Source organism: Guyanagaster necrorhizus (genome assembly GCF_019112545.1).
Source record: "Guyanagaster necrorhizus MCA 3950 unplaced genomic scaffold BT62scaffold_34, whole genome shotgun sequence".
NCBI classification, from domain to species: domain Eukaryota; kingdom Fungi; phylum Basidiomycota; class Agaricomycetes; order Agaricales; family Physalacriaceae; genus Guyanagaster; species Guyanagaster necrorhizus.
Window position 1 is genome coordinate 410,014 of NW_025064913.1, and position 16,871 is coordinate 426,884.

Here is a 16,871-nt window from a genome sequence, read left to right on the forward strand (position 1 = left end):
GGCATTTCTATAATGACAGGACAACTCTATTTGACTTTTGGTTTGATATACTAAAGCCTGGTCCCTTGCCTTGAGAGTAAGAGCTATTATTGCTATCCGTTTTTCTGTCGAAGTTGAGGACAAAAAAAAGGTTCTTTGCCGTTATGCTTTCATATCAGATGGTGGCGCTTTCAAGAAGCGACCGGAGTTTGTGGCTATGCAAAGAGGAGTAATAGATGCTAACTTAATTTAGTAAAGATAGATCAGAGCCAAAACATACTGGAAATATGCACATTTACATGTAATATTGAACATTCTCGTCAAATTCTAGTAAAAAAAAAAGATCCGAAGAGCTAAAAGGCTGAGCCTCAGCTGAACTTCTTCCAGTTAAGTTAGAAGATTGCGGTCAACGTGAGCTCACGCGTCGTACACGAAGCGGCATACCGTCCTTTGGTTCTAGAAGAAAACCTATATCAACGTGAGGATCAAAAAGCATTTTCCGCTGACGTACTCATGGTAGCAGCTGCTGTCGGCTGTGCGACCTGTCCTTCATAAGCTAAGGAAAACTCGAAATTCCCTATAAGAGATCTGGGAAAGAAAGAGAGAGCGCATCAGTACAAACCCCAAATTGCAATAAAAAGGGGTCTACGCCAAGATCGCTTTCATTTCCAACATGGCCATGAACTTCCCGATGCAGGACTGCGGACCCAGCAGGAAAGCGGAATAGATAGGATTATATTCCGGTGGTAAATCTGACCAACGGGACGGTCGAAACCTGTGTGGGATTATCATTGAGTGCTCGGGAGTCAACAGAACTCTATCGACGAGCATACTCAGCGACATCATCTCCCCAGACGCTCTTGAGCCAGCCAACGGCACGAATCTACATGGAAATGTACCATCAGTTGAGAAACCACAATCGCAGGAATCGATAAACGCACTGGGACATAAATCAGCGTTCCCTTTGGTACAAACTTTCCATCGAGGTGATCATCTTTCGTTGACTTCCGGAAGGTCATTGGTATTGGGGGGAACAGGCGTAGGGATTCATTACTATTCGTCGTCAGCGAATGGTTTGCATCACGGAGGACGAAAACATACATGACGCAATCCAGATATTGAAGCTGCTTAATTTTGCGTATGTCAGGTCTACCGCAGTTGGAAGAACAGAAGGGGGAAACTTCTGCACGGAGTCGATCTTGAACTTCAGGGTTCTTAGCCAGCAGGTAAAGGGCCTGAAGAAAGAATGAAAGTGTAAATCAAATTAGTTGCAAGCCGAGAGAGATAGAATTTCCAACCCAAGTTAAACTATTTGCGCTCGTATCGTGGCCAGCCGCGATGAAAGTCAGCTGTAATAACGAATTTATCACAATGCTGTTTCTCAAAGTGGGAGTCCACCTACCACATGATGAAGCATATCCTTCTTATCAATTACTACTTCCTTTGAGTTCTTCTCTCCTTCTCCTTCTGCTTGTCTCGCTTTGAGAAGGATACCCATCATATCCGAACGCGTCCCTGCCTCGGCATGCGTTTCCTGATCCGTCGCTTCAGCAATTTTGTCATCCACAAACGTCGATATGATTGATTTGATAAGATGCATTGACTCAAACAACGCCACCACGGGCTCTGAAACAGTTACATGACTGTTCTGCATAGATAACGACAGGAAAACTCACTAAATGCCCCTACCCTCTTGACGAAGCGACAACAGTGGTAAGGCCAGTCGGATATAGATAGAGGGCCCACGCCAGGTATCGCCATGAACGCATTCAGTGCCGTCGCATTCCGTCCTAGAAGAAAGCATGAGATCAAGATCGTGCAGGGTTAGAATGATGGGTACATACCATTTTGTTCGTTACTTATCCTCTCGTAAGCCTCCATCAGCTTTGACACACTCGGGGGTTCAGATAGGGCCCCGCACTCATATCCAAATGCCGTTTTACAAATTATATCCATAGCAGCTCTGTTCACTTTCCCAGCTTTTGTTAGACGGGGCGGATTGACTGGATGTTATAGCACTCACAGTAGCTCAACATCAGTATCTCTTTTCCATGCTGTTCCAAGCCAATCTCGTTGGTAAGAAGGGCAACGAGGCTGTCAATATATCACATCGGTGTTATTCCCATAATGTTTGATGCGTACAGACGCACCGATCAATTGAGTCATAAAACATTTCGTCGTCTGTGGACAGCTGGTCACTTTAGGATCGGTTGAAATTAATATGTGTAGATTTGAAACACGAACATTTCAATACGTTGTGAGCCGAAAATGCTGGTTGTAGCAGTTTCTTCATACGCTTGTGGTTATCGCCAGAAGCAGTAAGCAAGCCATGTCCCGCAACGACACCTAGGGTGTATTGCATGAAACTGGGCTACAGTATCAATGAGAACGCGCCTATGATAATTCTGAAGTGCAAAGGACATACCCTCGGATAATCAGTCCAATTTGTCACAAGGATTCGATGTAAAGCTTCTGGACATGCTACGATAAGTCTCTCGATTCCTATGGGACCCACGACGCGCACGATCGACCCATATTCTTCGATCCACTGACACTGTGGGACACCAGCCTCGCCATTGATGATAGCTGGGAATTGACCTTTGATAATTCCCCCGAGAGGAGGACCGGGAAATGCGCGTAAAGGAGATATCCAGCGAGGGTAAACGAGAAGGTTATATGCTACTAGAGCAAGAGCGGAGACTGAGAAATTCACCGCATAAGAAAGCTGATAGTCGCAAGTCGTTCAGTTGTTGCTCACCGAGAGATAATAAAGGTACCAATAATGACCAATCTGAAATGGATGTCGAATGCTGAGAATCGTTTTTCTGAGGAAAGAGAGCAAACATGTTAGGTGTAACCTCTATGGGAGAGCGAGATTGATGAAGGATCAGAAAAATAAACGTGGCAAGACGTAGAATGGAAAGGACGAAGAGGGGAAGCAAAATCACTAGTAGTCGAATACAACGAGAAGTTAGTGTTGTTGAGAGGGTAAGAGAGGGAGGAGCTAGTAGGTAAGCATTTGACGTGTAGTCAATTCGTAGATAAACATGGAACAGAGTCGCGGATATATGGCGCTGTGTTAAGCATTAAACTGATTGACTCACCAAGTTTATGACAAAATATGTCCTAGGAACCAAGTGTATTACTCCTGAGAAATATCTACGAAGGGTATGCAAGTTTGACAAAATACATCAACGCTGATGGCCTTGAATTGCGCTTTCGATGGGCCTGATACCGCGGTCCTGGCATCTGTCTGATATACCGATAAGTTCCTGTGTCAGACCAGCGCTATAATAAGTGTCTGGCTACTCCCAGGGTAGGTGTAGGAGTAGCAACGTCGGTACCTTGGAGAAAGAGTTCATCGAGTCACGGCCGGAAGTATTTGCATTTATCTGCTAGGAAGTTCTGGCTGAGTCAGCGCTGACAACCTTCAAAGATCAATCAGATTCGAATTCCTCTATTTTGGGCGAACACGTGTTGTTTTTTTTTTTTTTGCCCACGCTACCAATCTGGATTACACGGAGTCTATAAACTCTAATTTGAAGTAACACAGAGAAATGAAAACGCAATTGGACCTAAATGGACGTGGAAATAACCCAAAGTAGGGAATGCGGCAAGGACATAACATAGGTCCTATTTCGTGCCGATCGAAATCGTGGGACAAAAATTGAGACCGGGCACTCCCGCAAAACGCAAAATCTCCTACTAGTGCTAAAGTAGCAAGTTCAAAGTTAGACAGGTCCGTGTTACTCGTATCTGATGGAAGTCAATGAAACATGGATAGGCAACCGAATACTAGATGTGCTGAGCAGGTACGTCTTAGGGCTATGTATCTCTTTTCCTGAATCTCCCTTCAAGTTCACACTGATGCTAGTAGATAACCACATTATCGAGACAAGCTCATCCGGCACGACACTCAAGGCTGCCGTGAAGCGATACCGACCCCCAAATGGCGGGACAAACGACAAGCCCGCCAGTGGTGGGTACATCTTGGTGTTCGCGCACGGGACTGGATTTCGTAACGTATCCCTTTTAGCTGGCTTGGGTTAAGATGGCAAAAAGTGCTGACTTGCCCCCCGGAGACAAGGAACACTGGGAGATTACCATTCGGCGGATATTCACTCTCGCTCGAGGAGTGTCATCGCGGATCCGGATCTTGGAAGCCTGGGCAGTCGATGCGCAGACTCACGGTGCTTCCGCCACGATGAATGAGGAAACGATAGAGGCTCCAGATTTCAACTACCGTGAGAATACCTTATTTTTGATAGGTTATCGAACTAACGGCTGCTCAGCTATACAGGACTACGCAGAAGCATGCGCCAATGTATACAACTCTCTCCTTCGCCCGACCATCCGAGACTCGGAGGACATCCACAAACTCATTTTGATAGGGCACTCGGCTGGGGCTTCAGCAGCGTATGCACCCCTCCCTCCCACCAAACGCCACTGATGCTGATGATGTGTGCGTACTTTCTAGCGCGCTGTCGACAGCCTTCTGCGACCACGTCCCCTTCCACGCCATGATCCTCGTCGAACCAACAGTATGGCCTGCCCACATAACGAACACACACTCCCCCACGTTCATCTTGGCGTCCAAGACGATTCCCAGGCGCCGCGATTCCTGGTCCTCAAAAGCCGAAGCGAGAGCATACCTGAAGAAACGTGCCCCGTGGGCCCTCTGGGATCATCGGATTCTGGATATCTACATCGTGAGTGAACCCATGACATGTCGGTTGTTTGAAGCGCTGGTTGTACATACATACAGCCCTTTAGGAGCACGGAATTGTGCCTCACCCTACGAAGAAGGGTGGTGTATCTCTCGCTTGCACCCCCAGACACGAAGCGATGCCTTTCATCACAGGAGACTCCGTCGTGCCCCTAACAGAGCTGGACAAGACACACAAGATTATACCTATCCATCTCGTGTACGGCGAACGGAACGATCTTTTGTACGGTCCATATAACATTTTTTTTATATCTTTTCTCTTCCTCCCGATGACAATGGTAATCCCAGCACTCGCGAAAAGCAAGACTCCCTTCAGCAAGGCCGAAAATTCGCTTCGATTACGCGTATCCCAGGAGCAGGTCATTTGGTATGTCCGTCCCGAGCCTGCCACCAGGGGAAGAGGAACATTGATAACAATCCCGTCTCCTAGGTTGTACAGGAAGCCCCAGACAAGGTTGGGGATGTCATTTTTAATATACTGCGCGATAGCGCTCAGAGGTGTAAGCTGTAATTAGAACGTATATTATTAACACTGGTTACCAGCTGGAGTTGTACCACACGTTTTCAACAACGAAATGAAACTGATGAGCGAACCAGACCCGAATATCTCTGTTGCCAGCTACATAGCAGTCTAGAATTGTAACCATAAATGTCTGTTGATAGATTTTCCATAGTACATATATATATACAACAACATGAATAGCATGAACAAAAACCAAAATTTGGACACGAGTAGATAAGATAGATAACACAGACCAAAAATCCGTTACTTTCGACTCACCACCTGCACCACAGATCGCCCCACATACCTCGGCTCCTTCACCTCATACATGTACCTCCTCTTAAACGCCACACCCCATACCGTAACACCTCGCTCGTACACTCCCAATCGTTCTACCTGTCCTCCTCCATCTGTTCCCTTAATGACATCATAAGTCCCCTCCTGCTTTAAATGATTCCTACACCTCTCCCTAGCCCATCTCACGTTAACCTGGCTCAACCCAGGAATATGCCTCACCACGCCCACAGCCGTATCCCTCATCTTCTCCCTCTCCCCATACCGGTGTCCCTTTGTCACCGAGAACGTCTTTAACTCAGGAAGCAGCCCCAGCATCGCGGAGAGATGTCTCACCCGGAACGCCGTCGTACACATGAAATGAAACTCTACCAGCTTGCGGCAAGAGAGCAGGATGGGCCGGACGAATTCGCAGTCGGATAAGGGCGCGTCATCGGGGATGTGCATCCAGATGTCAAGGGAGGTGAGAGACGTGAGCGTCCGGAGGATAGGGCAGATCATGGGCATCCGCGAGTCGTAAAGCGGTTCGCACGTAAGATCGAGGGACGTAATGCTCTCCGGATGAGGAAGCTCCGCTAGCTGTTGGTAGATCCCGACGTACGTCGATAACTTTGGCAGAGCATCAGAGCCAAGGTATGTCGGTACGTTATCCGGGGAGAGCCACTGTTTAAAGTTCCATGCAAACCGGACGTAGTTCAACGTAGAGTGGCTGGAAAGGAAATTCCCAAATGCAACGTCGTTTGGTGGACTGAGGGTAAAGTCATCTTGGTACCCGAACGAACCGAGTGTGAGGGTCGCAAGTTTCGGCCAGGTACCCGTCGTAACGGGAGAGACATCAAATAGCCGCGCGGAAGTCGAAAAGCTACAGAGTGAGAGCTCCTCGAGGTCGGGAGTGTTATTCAACAGCATATTCCACATCCTCTCTGGGAGCGCTTCCATTGATGGGAACAGCTCGGATCCACCTAGACCGTGCCTAACCGTCAACGAAAAGCTCTTTAAATTCCTGAAAGAGAAGAGTTCGCTTTCTGGGTCTAAGGGTAGATGCCCGACATTGCTGTATACCGTTCGTAACTGCGGACACCTAAGGGAGAAAAAGACATAAGGAAATGTCACGGAAAACGTCACTCAGACTCACGAAAGCCGCAGCGTCCGCCAGAGAGAATCCTTCGGCATTTCCAGCCCGTCCCAGTCAAACGTATGCATGATCACCAGGGATTGCGCAATGCTCTCCACTGCACTCGCAACCCAATCTTCATCTATCCGTTCATCTGGCCTTGGCCACGCAAGGTAGTAATTCGGCCGCACCGCAAGTTTGTGGATATAGCGACAAACCTCAGGGCGCCGTTGGAGCATCCTGAGTGTCTTGCGACACGTCCTGCTCGAGGTGAGAACGACAGTGTCATAGAGCGCCGGCATGAGAAGCGCGCGCAGATAAGATGACTACGGTCGTCGTCAAGTTAGTGGCGAGGACGAACATCGTAAAAAACACACGTACAGTCAAGCTCAGATTGAGCAGATCATCCCTCCATAGCAGGTTTGCAATTTCGAGGATGATGTCTGCTGGAAGCGTGCCGATGGCTTGAGGTGCTGATATCGTTAATGGGGCGTGGGAACGAGAGAGAATAGGGACTTGAAGTAGTATATTGAGGCTCCGTCGACGTAGGGACTTGGGTTGTTGCTCGAGGGACATTGAGGAAGGCAATGAAACGCTTTTACCATCGCCTATATGGTGGTGAAAGGAAAAGGGGCCAAGTCAATCGGCAAGTGCCGAGGCCAATGAACGGCCCGCATCAAATGCTTAAAATAGGGATGACTTTATCATCATAGCAGTTGCTGTTGAGAATTTTCAGTGTGAAAGAATGGATACAGGGAAAGAACACGCACATTCCGTCACTACAGACACATCCATCCACACTCGTGCTGGAAATTTCTGCGTCCTGGAGCATCGCAGACAGTATCTTTGCACCGTCCGTAGGGAATGTGAGGAGAGATACCATACCATTAACCAGGTATGAGGAGATCCTTTTCCGGATACACGTAACTCCCGCCATGTAACACTTCGGAAAGTAAGGATCACTTTTTGTTCATTGGATGGACAGCTGTTCACAAGGTCCGGTCAGCAGTAATCGTCGATAACAATCAGTGGCGGTCACCTGCTAGAGCGATTTTGCAGCAACAACTCACAGGATCAATCATGCCCCTCGGACTGGTCTATCCATTTCAGCGTGGAAAATCCGAATATCCTTCACACATCAATACAGCAGAACTCCAGAAAGTTTATCATGATCTTTGCGATTGGCAGATGTTGGCAGAGCGGTGGATGCAACCGATTAGTATCACCAGAAAGACGGGCTTTCAAATTAAATCCCACGGATACAGGCGCCTACTGACAGCAACGCGCCAAGATTTGATTATTTCGTCTTCTTCTACACGGTGCTGTTCGCTAATGCTGTGCGAGAATTTATTGAGCTGAGCCAGAATTAAGGAAGATAAACACGACTTACCTTTTCGGCAGAAAATAAGAAGCCTTCTAGATAATAGCAACGTACTCAGAGCGACTCGGACACAGCGTGGTTTAGAGGATAACGGACTGTAACATCTTCAACAGGGAGTAATCAATCCTAGCGAGTAAGGGCGGCCAATTACTTGACACAGTTGCCATCACTTCCTGACGCGACATGACACGCAAAACTAGGCTGTATGTGTATTTTTACGGCACACTAGAGACACCGTAAATCATAGAAACGTGGGAAAAACAAATAATCGCGTACCTCGATGAGCCACGGCAAATAAAAGCTTCCTATATGCGACTCGTTCTTCCCATATCATCCGAAACTTGTTACCAGACTGTGCGGCGTAGGAATTAACACAGCGAGGATGATGGTGGCGGCTGGTGGTGGATGTAAAAAAAAAAAAAGCAAGTGCAGCCGTCGCAATCAGTGACTCTGATCAACTCGACAACTATTAAAAATAGACCTACTGCCTTCGTTGTCGACAACACCCATTTGAACCGGCTGTACGTGCTGAGCGCTCCCACAAAAAGCTGCGTACATCGTGCAATTCATAATGAAGATGCTCCTCTTGAACTGGATCCTTGTGTGTGTATTACAGTGTATACTGTTTCCTCTTAAATGGCAAGCTGAGTCTGCAGTGTTCTCTGAGTTCTCTGAGTATTATCATCAAAGTTTTAAACAAAAAAAGTCCTGAATGCTTGATATAAATGGTACAGTATCCCTTGTTCATTCTTCTCCCATCTCTTTTACTCATGCCCAAGGCCACTTGCATGTGAGACTGACTTCTTACCTTCACCTGCAACTGAATATTACAGCCATAGTGAAAGAAAGGCTAGGAATGGGGTAATGCTTACAAATCCTAACACATAGTGCTTTTGGCCATGCAGAAACCTCACTGAGTCCACCAGGAGACTGCACTGTGCTGTGCCTTACTCATTGGCATATGACAATGGCCATTAATGCATGGAAGAAACTGTACATCATCACAGTCATCACCAGACTAGCAGCAGCACAAGGAATAATCACTGCAATGACCACATACTGGACAGGTAATGGTGTGCCTGCTGCATCAAGGTATTATTGCTATTGGGACATGCTTCAGACATGACAGAACTGAACCATATGTGTCTGTAGGGCTAAGACTTTTCCATACAGCATTTAAGCAAGTAGTTTACACCCTGTAACCCTAGTCTTGAGCTAAGGTTTAATACAACTGACTAAACTCTTTGGCTCCCACTGTGATGCTTATCTCAAGACACCCCCTCCCTTTATATCTCTTTGCTTATCTCCCAAACCTTTCTCTTTTCTTCAGTTAGAGTCAGACCCTGGTGGCAGTCTTAGGAATTGTTATTGTTTGGTCATCACCTGACATCTTCCTGGAAGATAGTCATTGCTTCTTCATGGCCACTGCCCAGTGACTTTACCCTTTGTTCAAAGAATAAAAATCAACTCAGACTTTGAGGCAAAAGAAGCAAGATCAAGTTTTCCCAACTTATGTGCCTTCTTGGATTTGAACCAAGGATCATTACAATTTGTCCCAAAGAGCCATTGTCTGGTGCTGAAAAGACTGCAATCATCCCATTTCAAGCCAACTATCTGAATCCTGGTATTCCAGACAAAAGGAACTCAGCAGGCTCAGAGAATATGCCCTGGTCACTGTCCTTTTTGAAGCGTAACAAGCAATCTGGATTTCAAAAAATCGGAGATATTTGGATTTAGTATATGGCCCACCACAGAATCGAACTGAGGATCGTGATATTACAATTGCACCAAAGGGCCCATACTAACAGTGAGTGTAAGGAGTAGACAATGGGAACTCGACTCTATGGCCAGTGTCTATGAATGGCAAAGGGAAAGGGCCACCTGAGAATAGCTGTATTTTAGTGAGGCATCAAAAGGTATTGTGGAAGTATTCAACGAGCCCTTATAGGCACCCCTCAGAATCGAACCAAGGATCAGGCACTCAGATTACGATTATACCAAATGGTCCTTGCTGATTGAAGCACATCTTAGTTCTCGAACAGGCAAGGTCCATCCGAGATCAGCAGTGCTTTCTTTTCCTACATCAGAAGAATCTCAGTATTTACCATCCCACATCTCGCTATCTCTTTTCACTCGTTGTCATCAGTCGTCGCTGGAGTTACTGATGACTAAGAATGCGTGCTAGTTTGTGATCAGCTCCTTATCCAGACGTGAGGATTGGACCGCGCGCTAGGAGAAAGATAGTACGCACCTAGAGAGTCATACGTGACCACTCTGATAACGACCAGCGATTCTCATGGGGGCAGCGTCCATTGGTCCGACAAATGAACCAAAGCTAGTTCAGTTTTCTCAACAGCGGGAAGACAGTAAGTTCCAGTGGCTCGAAGCCATTGAACTGGACGTCTCATGAATGTATCTGGAGAATATTATGAGAAGAAAAAAAAACAAGGAATAATAGACATTAGATGACGCAACCCATACAATTCCTCCCAGCCTCTCCGAACGCGAATTAGAGAAAGAACTTGATACGCCTTCGCGCTTGCTGCCCGAGCCAGATGATGGAAAGCAAGTCTTCGTATCCAAATAAGTCTTTAACTTCCTTCGCACGTGTAGCAGTTTTGCAAGATATACAAGGGCGTACTCTTTCAAAGCCACCTGGTAGGGTACCTAAGATTTGTCCGGAATTCCGATTGCAGAAAGCCCAAGCGAACACGATGCGAGAAAGAGTATTGATCCCCAAGTCCCCGACGAAAACCAAGCACACATCCAGTCCGTGGTCCGAAAGGCAGGAGCCCAAAGTCCAAGTTGGCTGCGTCAGTCTGCAGAGCTTGGAGGTACTTCCTACTCCGGCTATTTATGCGAGGGAGTTGGGGCTCGCGAGTGCTCAAGAGTCCAGAATGAGGAAAACTTCGACTCTCGTTCGTCCGAGGGCAAACCCGGGGTACATACGCAACGTTGTACTTGAAAGCACATACGGAGCGGCACGACCTGCGAATTCCTGGATGAATGTTGGTTCTGTTTGCAAGGATGCTACATCAACTCACGCGTCATCGACGGTGAGCTCTTCAGAGCCCCAAGTCCATCAGAGCACGTGTGTATGGTTGATAAGGATGACGGAAGCATTTGGACGCTGTAACTGACATATTCGCCCACCGTGGATTCTGTTTTGTCCAGCGTCGGAAGACCTAGAGAAACGTGTCATGACAGGCTGTAAAGAATGACTGGACAAATGACGCACCGAGAAATCACGTTACAGATGGTCTTGCTCGATCTCCGCTCTTTGGGTCCAGCACAGGGGTTAGGAACGCACACCGAAATCCTAGGGGAAGTGTCATTGGCTTTTATGGTTCCTTCGCATGACCAGGCCTTCACAAGTACCTTCGGCAACTGTCATTGCATTGGGCCGTCATCGCTGAGTCTATATAGTGGACTTTACAGCTCTCTGCTAAAAGCATTGTCTCGAAGCCTGAAGAAAGCTTAAGAGAGGATGGAAATGGAGATTGCACAACGACGCACGGATCTTTTTTTTTTCATGATTAATGGTACCATTATCGTCATCCAGCCAACAAATTGACGCTTTGCATTCTCGTCAACGCCAAGATGGAAGGGCCCAGGAGAAGGAGACGGATCCACGGAAACCAGAATGGTTTCGAGCCAGTATGTGGCGAGGAACCATTCTAGCTCTTCAACGCCGCCGTCGTCTGGAGGGGAGGAACAATGAGCCTCAAAGGTAGTAATGTTGAGCGGGATGGGATTATTCGTGAACGTCGGGAGCAAGGAAGGCCGTGACTATGTGACGCCATACGGACCTCCCGAGTCGTCTCATCATCTTCCCTTCTTCCCACCACGACAGCAGAGCTCGTCACTGCCACTCCTTACTATGTCAAGAACGACCTCAGTAATTCTTACCCCAGTGCGCCTGCTACCGATTGGAAGGATGGTTCGTGGAGTGTGCACCCGATACGTACCGATGTAATGAATCTTGCTCATGGTCCTAGGGAATTATCAACGGTCGGTGCGATACCATCATCATTATTGCAAGAAACTGAATAGAAAGGATAGCTACAACCTCGGCTTCACTGTTGGATGTTGCTTGCAATTCTTCCTGTTGTTAGACCAAGATTATCTCCTGAACAACCATTTCAGCAAGGAGGACTGAGCCAGCTCAGGTATCTAGTGATCATGGTGGAGAGTTATCCTCTGATGTCAGAGAGGTTGGTTCTAGCTGGTGCTGGTGATGAAGCTGAGGCGGAGGGTGGGAACGGTTTGGTATCATCGTCGTCAACCCCGATGGGCCGACGGATGCTGTATTGTCGTATACAATGTTCGTGTGTTCATCGCGACCGGCGCTATGGTTCTGGCTCCTCTCATCCCTCTTGCCACGCATGAAATCCGCCCAGTCATTGGGCTCGTTGTATGGGTCGTGGTGTATGGTGCGCCAGAGTGGCGTTCGTTCCTCCGACGCCTTCCTATCATCATAGCGGGGCTTGCCAAGGAGGGTCAAGGGTCGGCGCGTCGTCTGGAGCCTCTCCTGGAATATATGGATCATCATTCGAGATCGAGAGTGTACGCCGGTGCACATCGAATGGATGGATAGGTGGCGTGTCGCTCGTTAGGATATCAATCTCGTTCCTCCAGGCCGTCACCTGTTCGACGACCCTCAGATGGTTTCCCTGCTACCCATGAGTTCCCAAGTTTCTGTACCAGTGAATGAGTGCTCACCAAAATCTCTCCTTCACAAGCTAACAGCATCTTAGCCGGCTCATTTAGCGGAGTCCCCATGGCCATATTCCTAAAGGCTACAGTGTTTTCCATTCCGAAGACGCTGATCTGCGATGTGGCGATTAGTAGAAACTCCTCCATATTTGCGATCGTGGCTCACAAGAACGTACGTCCAGTTCCTAATCTCAGACACTGGCACCTCTGAGTCCTCCATGTTGCGAGATGAGTTCATATTGGAATCTGGCAGGTTGACTTTCGATTCGCGGTCGTTGTACAGATTACAAATCACGAGCCCTGAAGACATGAGCCCTTGTTTTGTTTTCAGACAGCTAGCAAACCACAGCGGGTACGTCTTTCTTTTTCCCATCGAGTTCTCGGATTGAGCGCCCTCTTTTAGTTTGACATCAATCATTGCTTGGTGCAAGTATGATAAATTCTGCTTGTGGTCGATTTACCTCACTTGTCCTTGGCTGTGACTTACCACCGGGATATCTAATACAGATAGGATCGTCCTCCTTCTTGATATTTCGCCAAGTGTCGGTCTTCGTGGTCTTCTCATACTGGGACGCGAACCCTAATTATTAGCTGGTCAAGCGAAACTCCGCTACCGACCTAGTGTCTTATCCTGTGGCGCAGCATCAACCTCGCTTTACACGTCGGCCGCAATGGACCAAGGTACACGTTTAATTTGTTTCCGTTCTTCCGATATGTATCTAAAGGGTATATGCAGGGTTTCTGGCTTTCATTTGCACGGAGCAAACAAATCTCTCGCGAAGGCATACTCGGTGCGTTACCTTTGGCTCTGCAGGATGAATCTTATGGACGATGCAAGAAAGACGAATTCATGGCTCTACATTGCCAACGATATCACCCATTGCCATGCTTGGGTTTTGCTCGATGTCGTAGCGCGACGATCCTTATGGCGTCGTCCATGCGGGACATGCGTGTTGGAAGGAAAAGGGGCCGGTACGTAACTGTTTTATATCTTCGCAGACCGCGAATCTCATTCAAGACTGGCCTCTAGGGTGCGACGATCTCAAAGACGTCTCTCCGCCAATCAAAGGGGATGAAGACCTTTGAAAAACGAAGAGGAAAAGATGCCTTAGCGGTTAGTAGAGGCGTGGCCATTCTTCCGTTTCTACAATCTACTACACCACTTGGTCTTGGGACTTTGACCTTCTGCTGCCTCGGATCCCCTCGATACTATCCGACATGCCAGTGATCGTCGCAAGAAAGTGCTACATACATCCCAATATCGAAGCCTTTTTAAAGAACGAAGACCATCATGCAGACTTCACCTGAGTGATGCCTTCACCCTTGATGAATGGTTGGAGGCATTTCTCTATGGAGGTTTCGACCGTTTGGTTGAAGAGCGGGCGCGAAACCCGCTCCAGAAGACCTATGCGCGTCTTTTGTTATCACTCCCACCGCTCGCTACCGAAAAGTACTCGAAAATCGCCTTGAATGATTTCACAGGAGCTGTGCTTTGCTCTACTCTCAGGTGTAGCAGCGGTGGATATCTATCGGGCAGTGTAACACGCTAGTTGGAGGGACCTGCAGATATGTACGTTCATTTTCTTCTTTTCTCTTTCTGTCTCTCAATCTTATGGCTGCATAGTCCTCGTTCGGATAATAATATCTCCTGCCAGCATCTACAACGATCGACTCGGCTATGAAAAAACCATACAATTCGATGGGCATTGTGACCAATAAGCCGTCGATTTCTATGTCACAGCCGCCAGCAACAGCCGGAATCGCTACTTCTCGCTTCAACTTCCACCATCGACCGGTACAAACACGAACACAAACACGATCGACGCTCTACCTACAAAGTCAGCCGTACTCAACCCTTTCACGTGTTTGCTCCCGAGTCTACCTAGCCAAGAATAATCAACCTATCTGCTACATAATGCGTCTCGTAAGTTCACTTTTGGTTCTATGGATTTGTTTCATGTGTTCACCCCAATAACACAGAAGAGTAGTCCGCCAACGTGTAATACGTACCCAAGATGAATTCAGAGGCTCAATTGAAGGCTAAGCGAAGGTGAGATCCAGAGAGAGAGTACAAGTTCGCATTGAAAACCAAGCGCACAGCCGGTCCCTGGTAGGAGATCAACGTCCGAGTTGGCTACGTCAGTCTGCAGTGCTTGGAGGCTCCTTCCCAGAACATTTGGCGGAGGAAGCTGAGAAATGCTATATTTGTCTGGCCTTGGTCTAGTGTTTCTCCTAGCTTTACTTGGTTGACGCTATACAAATGTCCCAAAATTTCATTTGTCCCGCTTGCTGCCCTTGTCAAGGAGAAACTTTCGACGCCTGGTCACCCAATGCGTCCAAGTTTACCGTCTGTATTTTCTGGATCGAGGCGAAATGGTATCTACGTGGTCACGATACACTTCGGACCGGAATCCTGTTTGCTCTCTCCTCAATCTTTTATGAGCATTTTGGACGCCAACTTCCTCGCCAACCGGTTATGGAGTCAGAATCTACTCAAGTCCGTCCTGAATCTGTCATCAGCCAGAACGGTCGATGAGCACCTCAGGAAAACGTCTCTCGATAGTGTTCTATTGATGCCTCGTAACCGGTAACCAACCGCTTCTTTAGGCTGCTGGATAGACGTGGAGAGTGGATACGGACGACTGACTGGGTGAGTTTCGCCACAACTAATCCAGCCGTTACGTTCTCATGCGTGTGGCCTTGAGCTCGAGCTTGAGGGCGTAAAAACACCAGGCACGGCTGGTATCCTCTAGGTACGTCATATACTGAATCTACGGGATATGCGATAACACGTATGATACAAGGACTCTCCAATGGTACGCCCTTTGACGACGATCCCGGACACTGGCATCAATATTATCGTTCCATCCGTCACTGTCATCGATCTCAATAATGGGGGTCACTTCAGTGGCTGCCCATCTCACGAGCGTCTTTTATACCACACCACGTTGTATCTTTCCTACGGGCGATGAGCATATTGGGTTCCCACTGGCAGGATGTGAGTGGTGGTGTTGGCATGGCGACTCGATGGAAGGACCAAGGTTGTTATCTATACTGGGCTGATGCATGGACGCACGCGAGCTCTTCTGCGATGGAGAACAGTTGCGTCGGTAACTTGAGTGAAGATACACACTCTGTGCATCTCGCCTTAACTGACTGATGGGCATAGCAAGAATGCTTCGGTTTCCGTCGTCATTCGTCCCGAAGGAGATAAAGTCGACCTCTTGCCCACCCGCAGTCCGTCACTCGATGTCTCTGAAACCCTCTATCTCACACTCTGAACATGTAGCTGGGGGATATTGCATTTGTTTAGGCACAACCTTGGCGGGTAAAGAGGAGCTCATGACGGAGGGATACGCCCTCGCTTACAGAAGTCGTCAATGTTATTGCACCCCTCTCTCATACCTGGAAGGATATACTGTCTCAATAATCACTCTATCTTCACTGGTACACCCGAAAAGTACGAGATACGAATGTCGAGAAATGCCTCTACCTATGTAGTGTTCCGCTTGTGCCCTCTTTCTTTATTTGATGATCACCGACAAAAAAATGAACCAGATCCTGAGCAGAGAGACGATCTCAGATTCGAACCAAGATCTCCGATAGATTACGGTTACACCAAAGTCCCTACAACACTCGTAAATATAGTGGGGATGTCGAGTCTCCTCACAAAACTAAACCTAGCTGTAAACTTGTGGCCTCTCCTGGATTCGAACCCGGAGATCGAAATACGATGGTCGCGATTGGGCCAAAGGATCTTTACTATCAATGACCGATCAGATCCCCCCAAACCAGAAAGTGTCAATCCAAAAGCCTGATGTGGCTCGTCTCCTCAAATTTAAGATTCTACCCCGGAAATTAGGTAGAAGATGATTTGAATGTCATATATTCATACCTGAATTATGCCAAGTTTCAGATTTTTCAGAAGAGCGTGAGCTGGTGCAGAATGGTTCCGAGCATGCAAGTAGTCAATTTTAGCAAGGAAGTGTCGACATCAAGTCTGATCGGTGCACCTTTGCAAAACTCTTGATTATTTTGGGGAGCACGACATATCAGATGAGTAGATGTGAATGTAACGGACACTAATAGGTACCATAGAAAAAAATTGAAGCTAAAACGGGAAAAGATTGCGGCTGCTAGAAGAAAAAAAGCATCGAAA

At 47.6% G+C, this 16,871-nt stretch overlaps 8 protein-coding genes across 8 annotated transcripts; 4 read left to right on the plus strand and 4 right to left on the minus strand.

The window, feature by feature from the left end:
* Positions 1–74: 74 nt before the first annotated feature.
* BT62DRAFT_467840 (cytochrome P450) lies at positions 75–2,919 on the minus strand. Its single transcript, XM_043181035.1, has 15 exons — positions 2,738–2,919; positions 2,405–2,679; positions 2,224–2,350; positions 2,130–2,160; positions 2,003–2,073; positions 1,824–1,949; positions 1,656–1,769; positions 1,382–1,605; positions 1,278–1,328; positions 1,081–1,214; positions 921–1,032; positions 813–862; positions 629–754; positions 491–567; positions 75–435 (listed from the first exon to the last, which is right to left on the minus strand). The coding sequence occupies exons 1-15, from the start codon at positions 2,823–2,825 to the stop codon at positions 386–388; spliced, it is 1,656 nt and encodes a 551-aa protein (XP_043035376.1). The 5' UTR covers positions 2,826–2,919; the 3' UTR covers positions 75–385.
* Positions 2,920–3,846: 927 nt separating this feature from the next.
* Positions 3,847–5,340, plus strand: BT62DRAFT_1011205 (alpha/beta-hydrolase; the record flags this gene model as incomplete). The annotated part of the gene is made up of 8 exons (XM_043177755.1): positions 3,847–4,002; positions 4,067–4,223; positions 4,272–4,395; positions 4,457–4,688; positions 4,753–4,928; positions 4,994–5,072; positions 5,136–5,205; positions 5,249–5,340. 8 exons carry the CDS (start codon positions 3,847–3,849, stop codon positions 5,338–5,340), a joined length of 1,086 nt encoding a protein of 361 aa, XP_043035377.1.
* On the minus strand, positions 5,087–7,441 carry BT62DRAFT_468209 (uncharacterized protein). Its single transcript, XM_043181037.1, has 4 exons — positions 7,386–7,441; positions 6,997–7,334; positions 6,637–6,941; positions 5,087–6,582 (listed from the first exon to the last, which is right to left on the minus strand). The coding sequence occupies exons 2-4, from the start codon at positions 7,189–7,191 to the stop codon at positions 5,472–5,474; spliced, it is 1,611 nt and encodes a 536-aa protein (XP_043035378.1). The 5' UTR covers positions 7,192–7,334; positions 7,386–7,441; the 3' UTR covers positions 5,087–5,471.
* A 415-nt stretch (positions 7,442–7,856) lies between these two features.
* Positions 7,857–8,554, minus strand: BT62DRAFT_1011208 (uncharacterized protein; the record flags this gene model as incomplete). The annotated part of the gene is made up of 5 exons (XM_043177756.1): positions 7,857–7,950; positions 8,006–8,031; positions 8,089–8,192; positions 8,273–8,446; positions 8,482–8,554. 5 exons carry the CDS (start codon positions 8,552–8,554, stop codon positions 7,857–7,859), a joined length of 471 nt encoding a protein of 156 aa, XP_043035379.1.
* Positions 8,555–10,641: 2,087 nt separating this feature from the next.
* BT62DRAFT_1011209 (uncharacterized protein) lies at positions 10,642–11,986 on the minus strand (the record flags this gene model as incomplete). Its single annotated transcript, XM_043177757.1, has 5 exons — positions 10,642–10,994; positions 11,041–11,181; positions 11,251–11,374; positions 11,543–11,785; positions 11,876–11,986. The coding sequence occupies 5 exons, from the start codon at positions 11,984–11,986 to the stop codon at positions 10,642–10,644; spliced, it is 972 nt and encodes a 323-aa protein (XP_043035380.1).
* Positions 11,987–12,136: 150 nt separating this feature from the next.
* Positions 12,137–12,873, plus strand: BT62DRAFT_468349 (uncharacterized protein). The gene is made up of 3 exons (XM_043181038.1): positions 12,137–12,165; positions 12,211–12,702; positions 12,754–12,873. Exon 2 carries the CDS (start codon positions 12,234–12,236, stop codon positions 12,591–12,593), a length of 360 nt encoding a protein of 119 aa, XP_043035381.1. The 5' UTR covers positions 12,137–12,165; positions 12,211–12,233; the 3' UTR covers positions 12,594–12,702; positions 12,754–12,873.
* BT62DRAFT_468509 (uncharacterized protein) lies at positions 12,680–13,289 on the plus strand. Its single transcript, XM_043181039.1, has 3 exons — positions 12,680–12,702; positions 12,754–13,064; positions 13,116–13,289. Exons 2-3 carry the CDS (start codon positions 12,832–12,834, stop codon positions 13,192–13,194), a joined length of 312 nt encoding a protein of 103 aa, XP_043035382.1. The 5' UTR covers positions 12,680–12,702; positions 12,754–12,831; the 3' UTR covers positions 13,195–13,289.
* Positions 13,290–14,444: 1,155 nt separating this feature from the next.
* Positions 14,445–15,303, plus strand: BT62DRAFT_1011212 (uncharacterized protein; the record flags this gene model as incomplete). Its single annotated transcript, XM_043177758.1, has 2 exons — positions 14,445–14,636; positions 14,827–15,303. 2 exons carry the CDS (start codon positions 14,445–14,447, stop codon positions 15,301–15,303), a joined length of 669 nt encoding a protein of 222 aa, XP_043035383.1.
* Between the last annotated feature and the right edge of the window lie 1,568 nt (positions 15,304–16,871).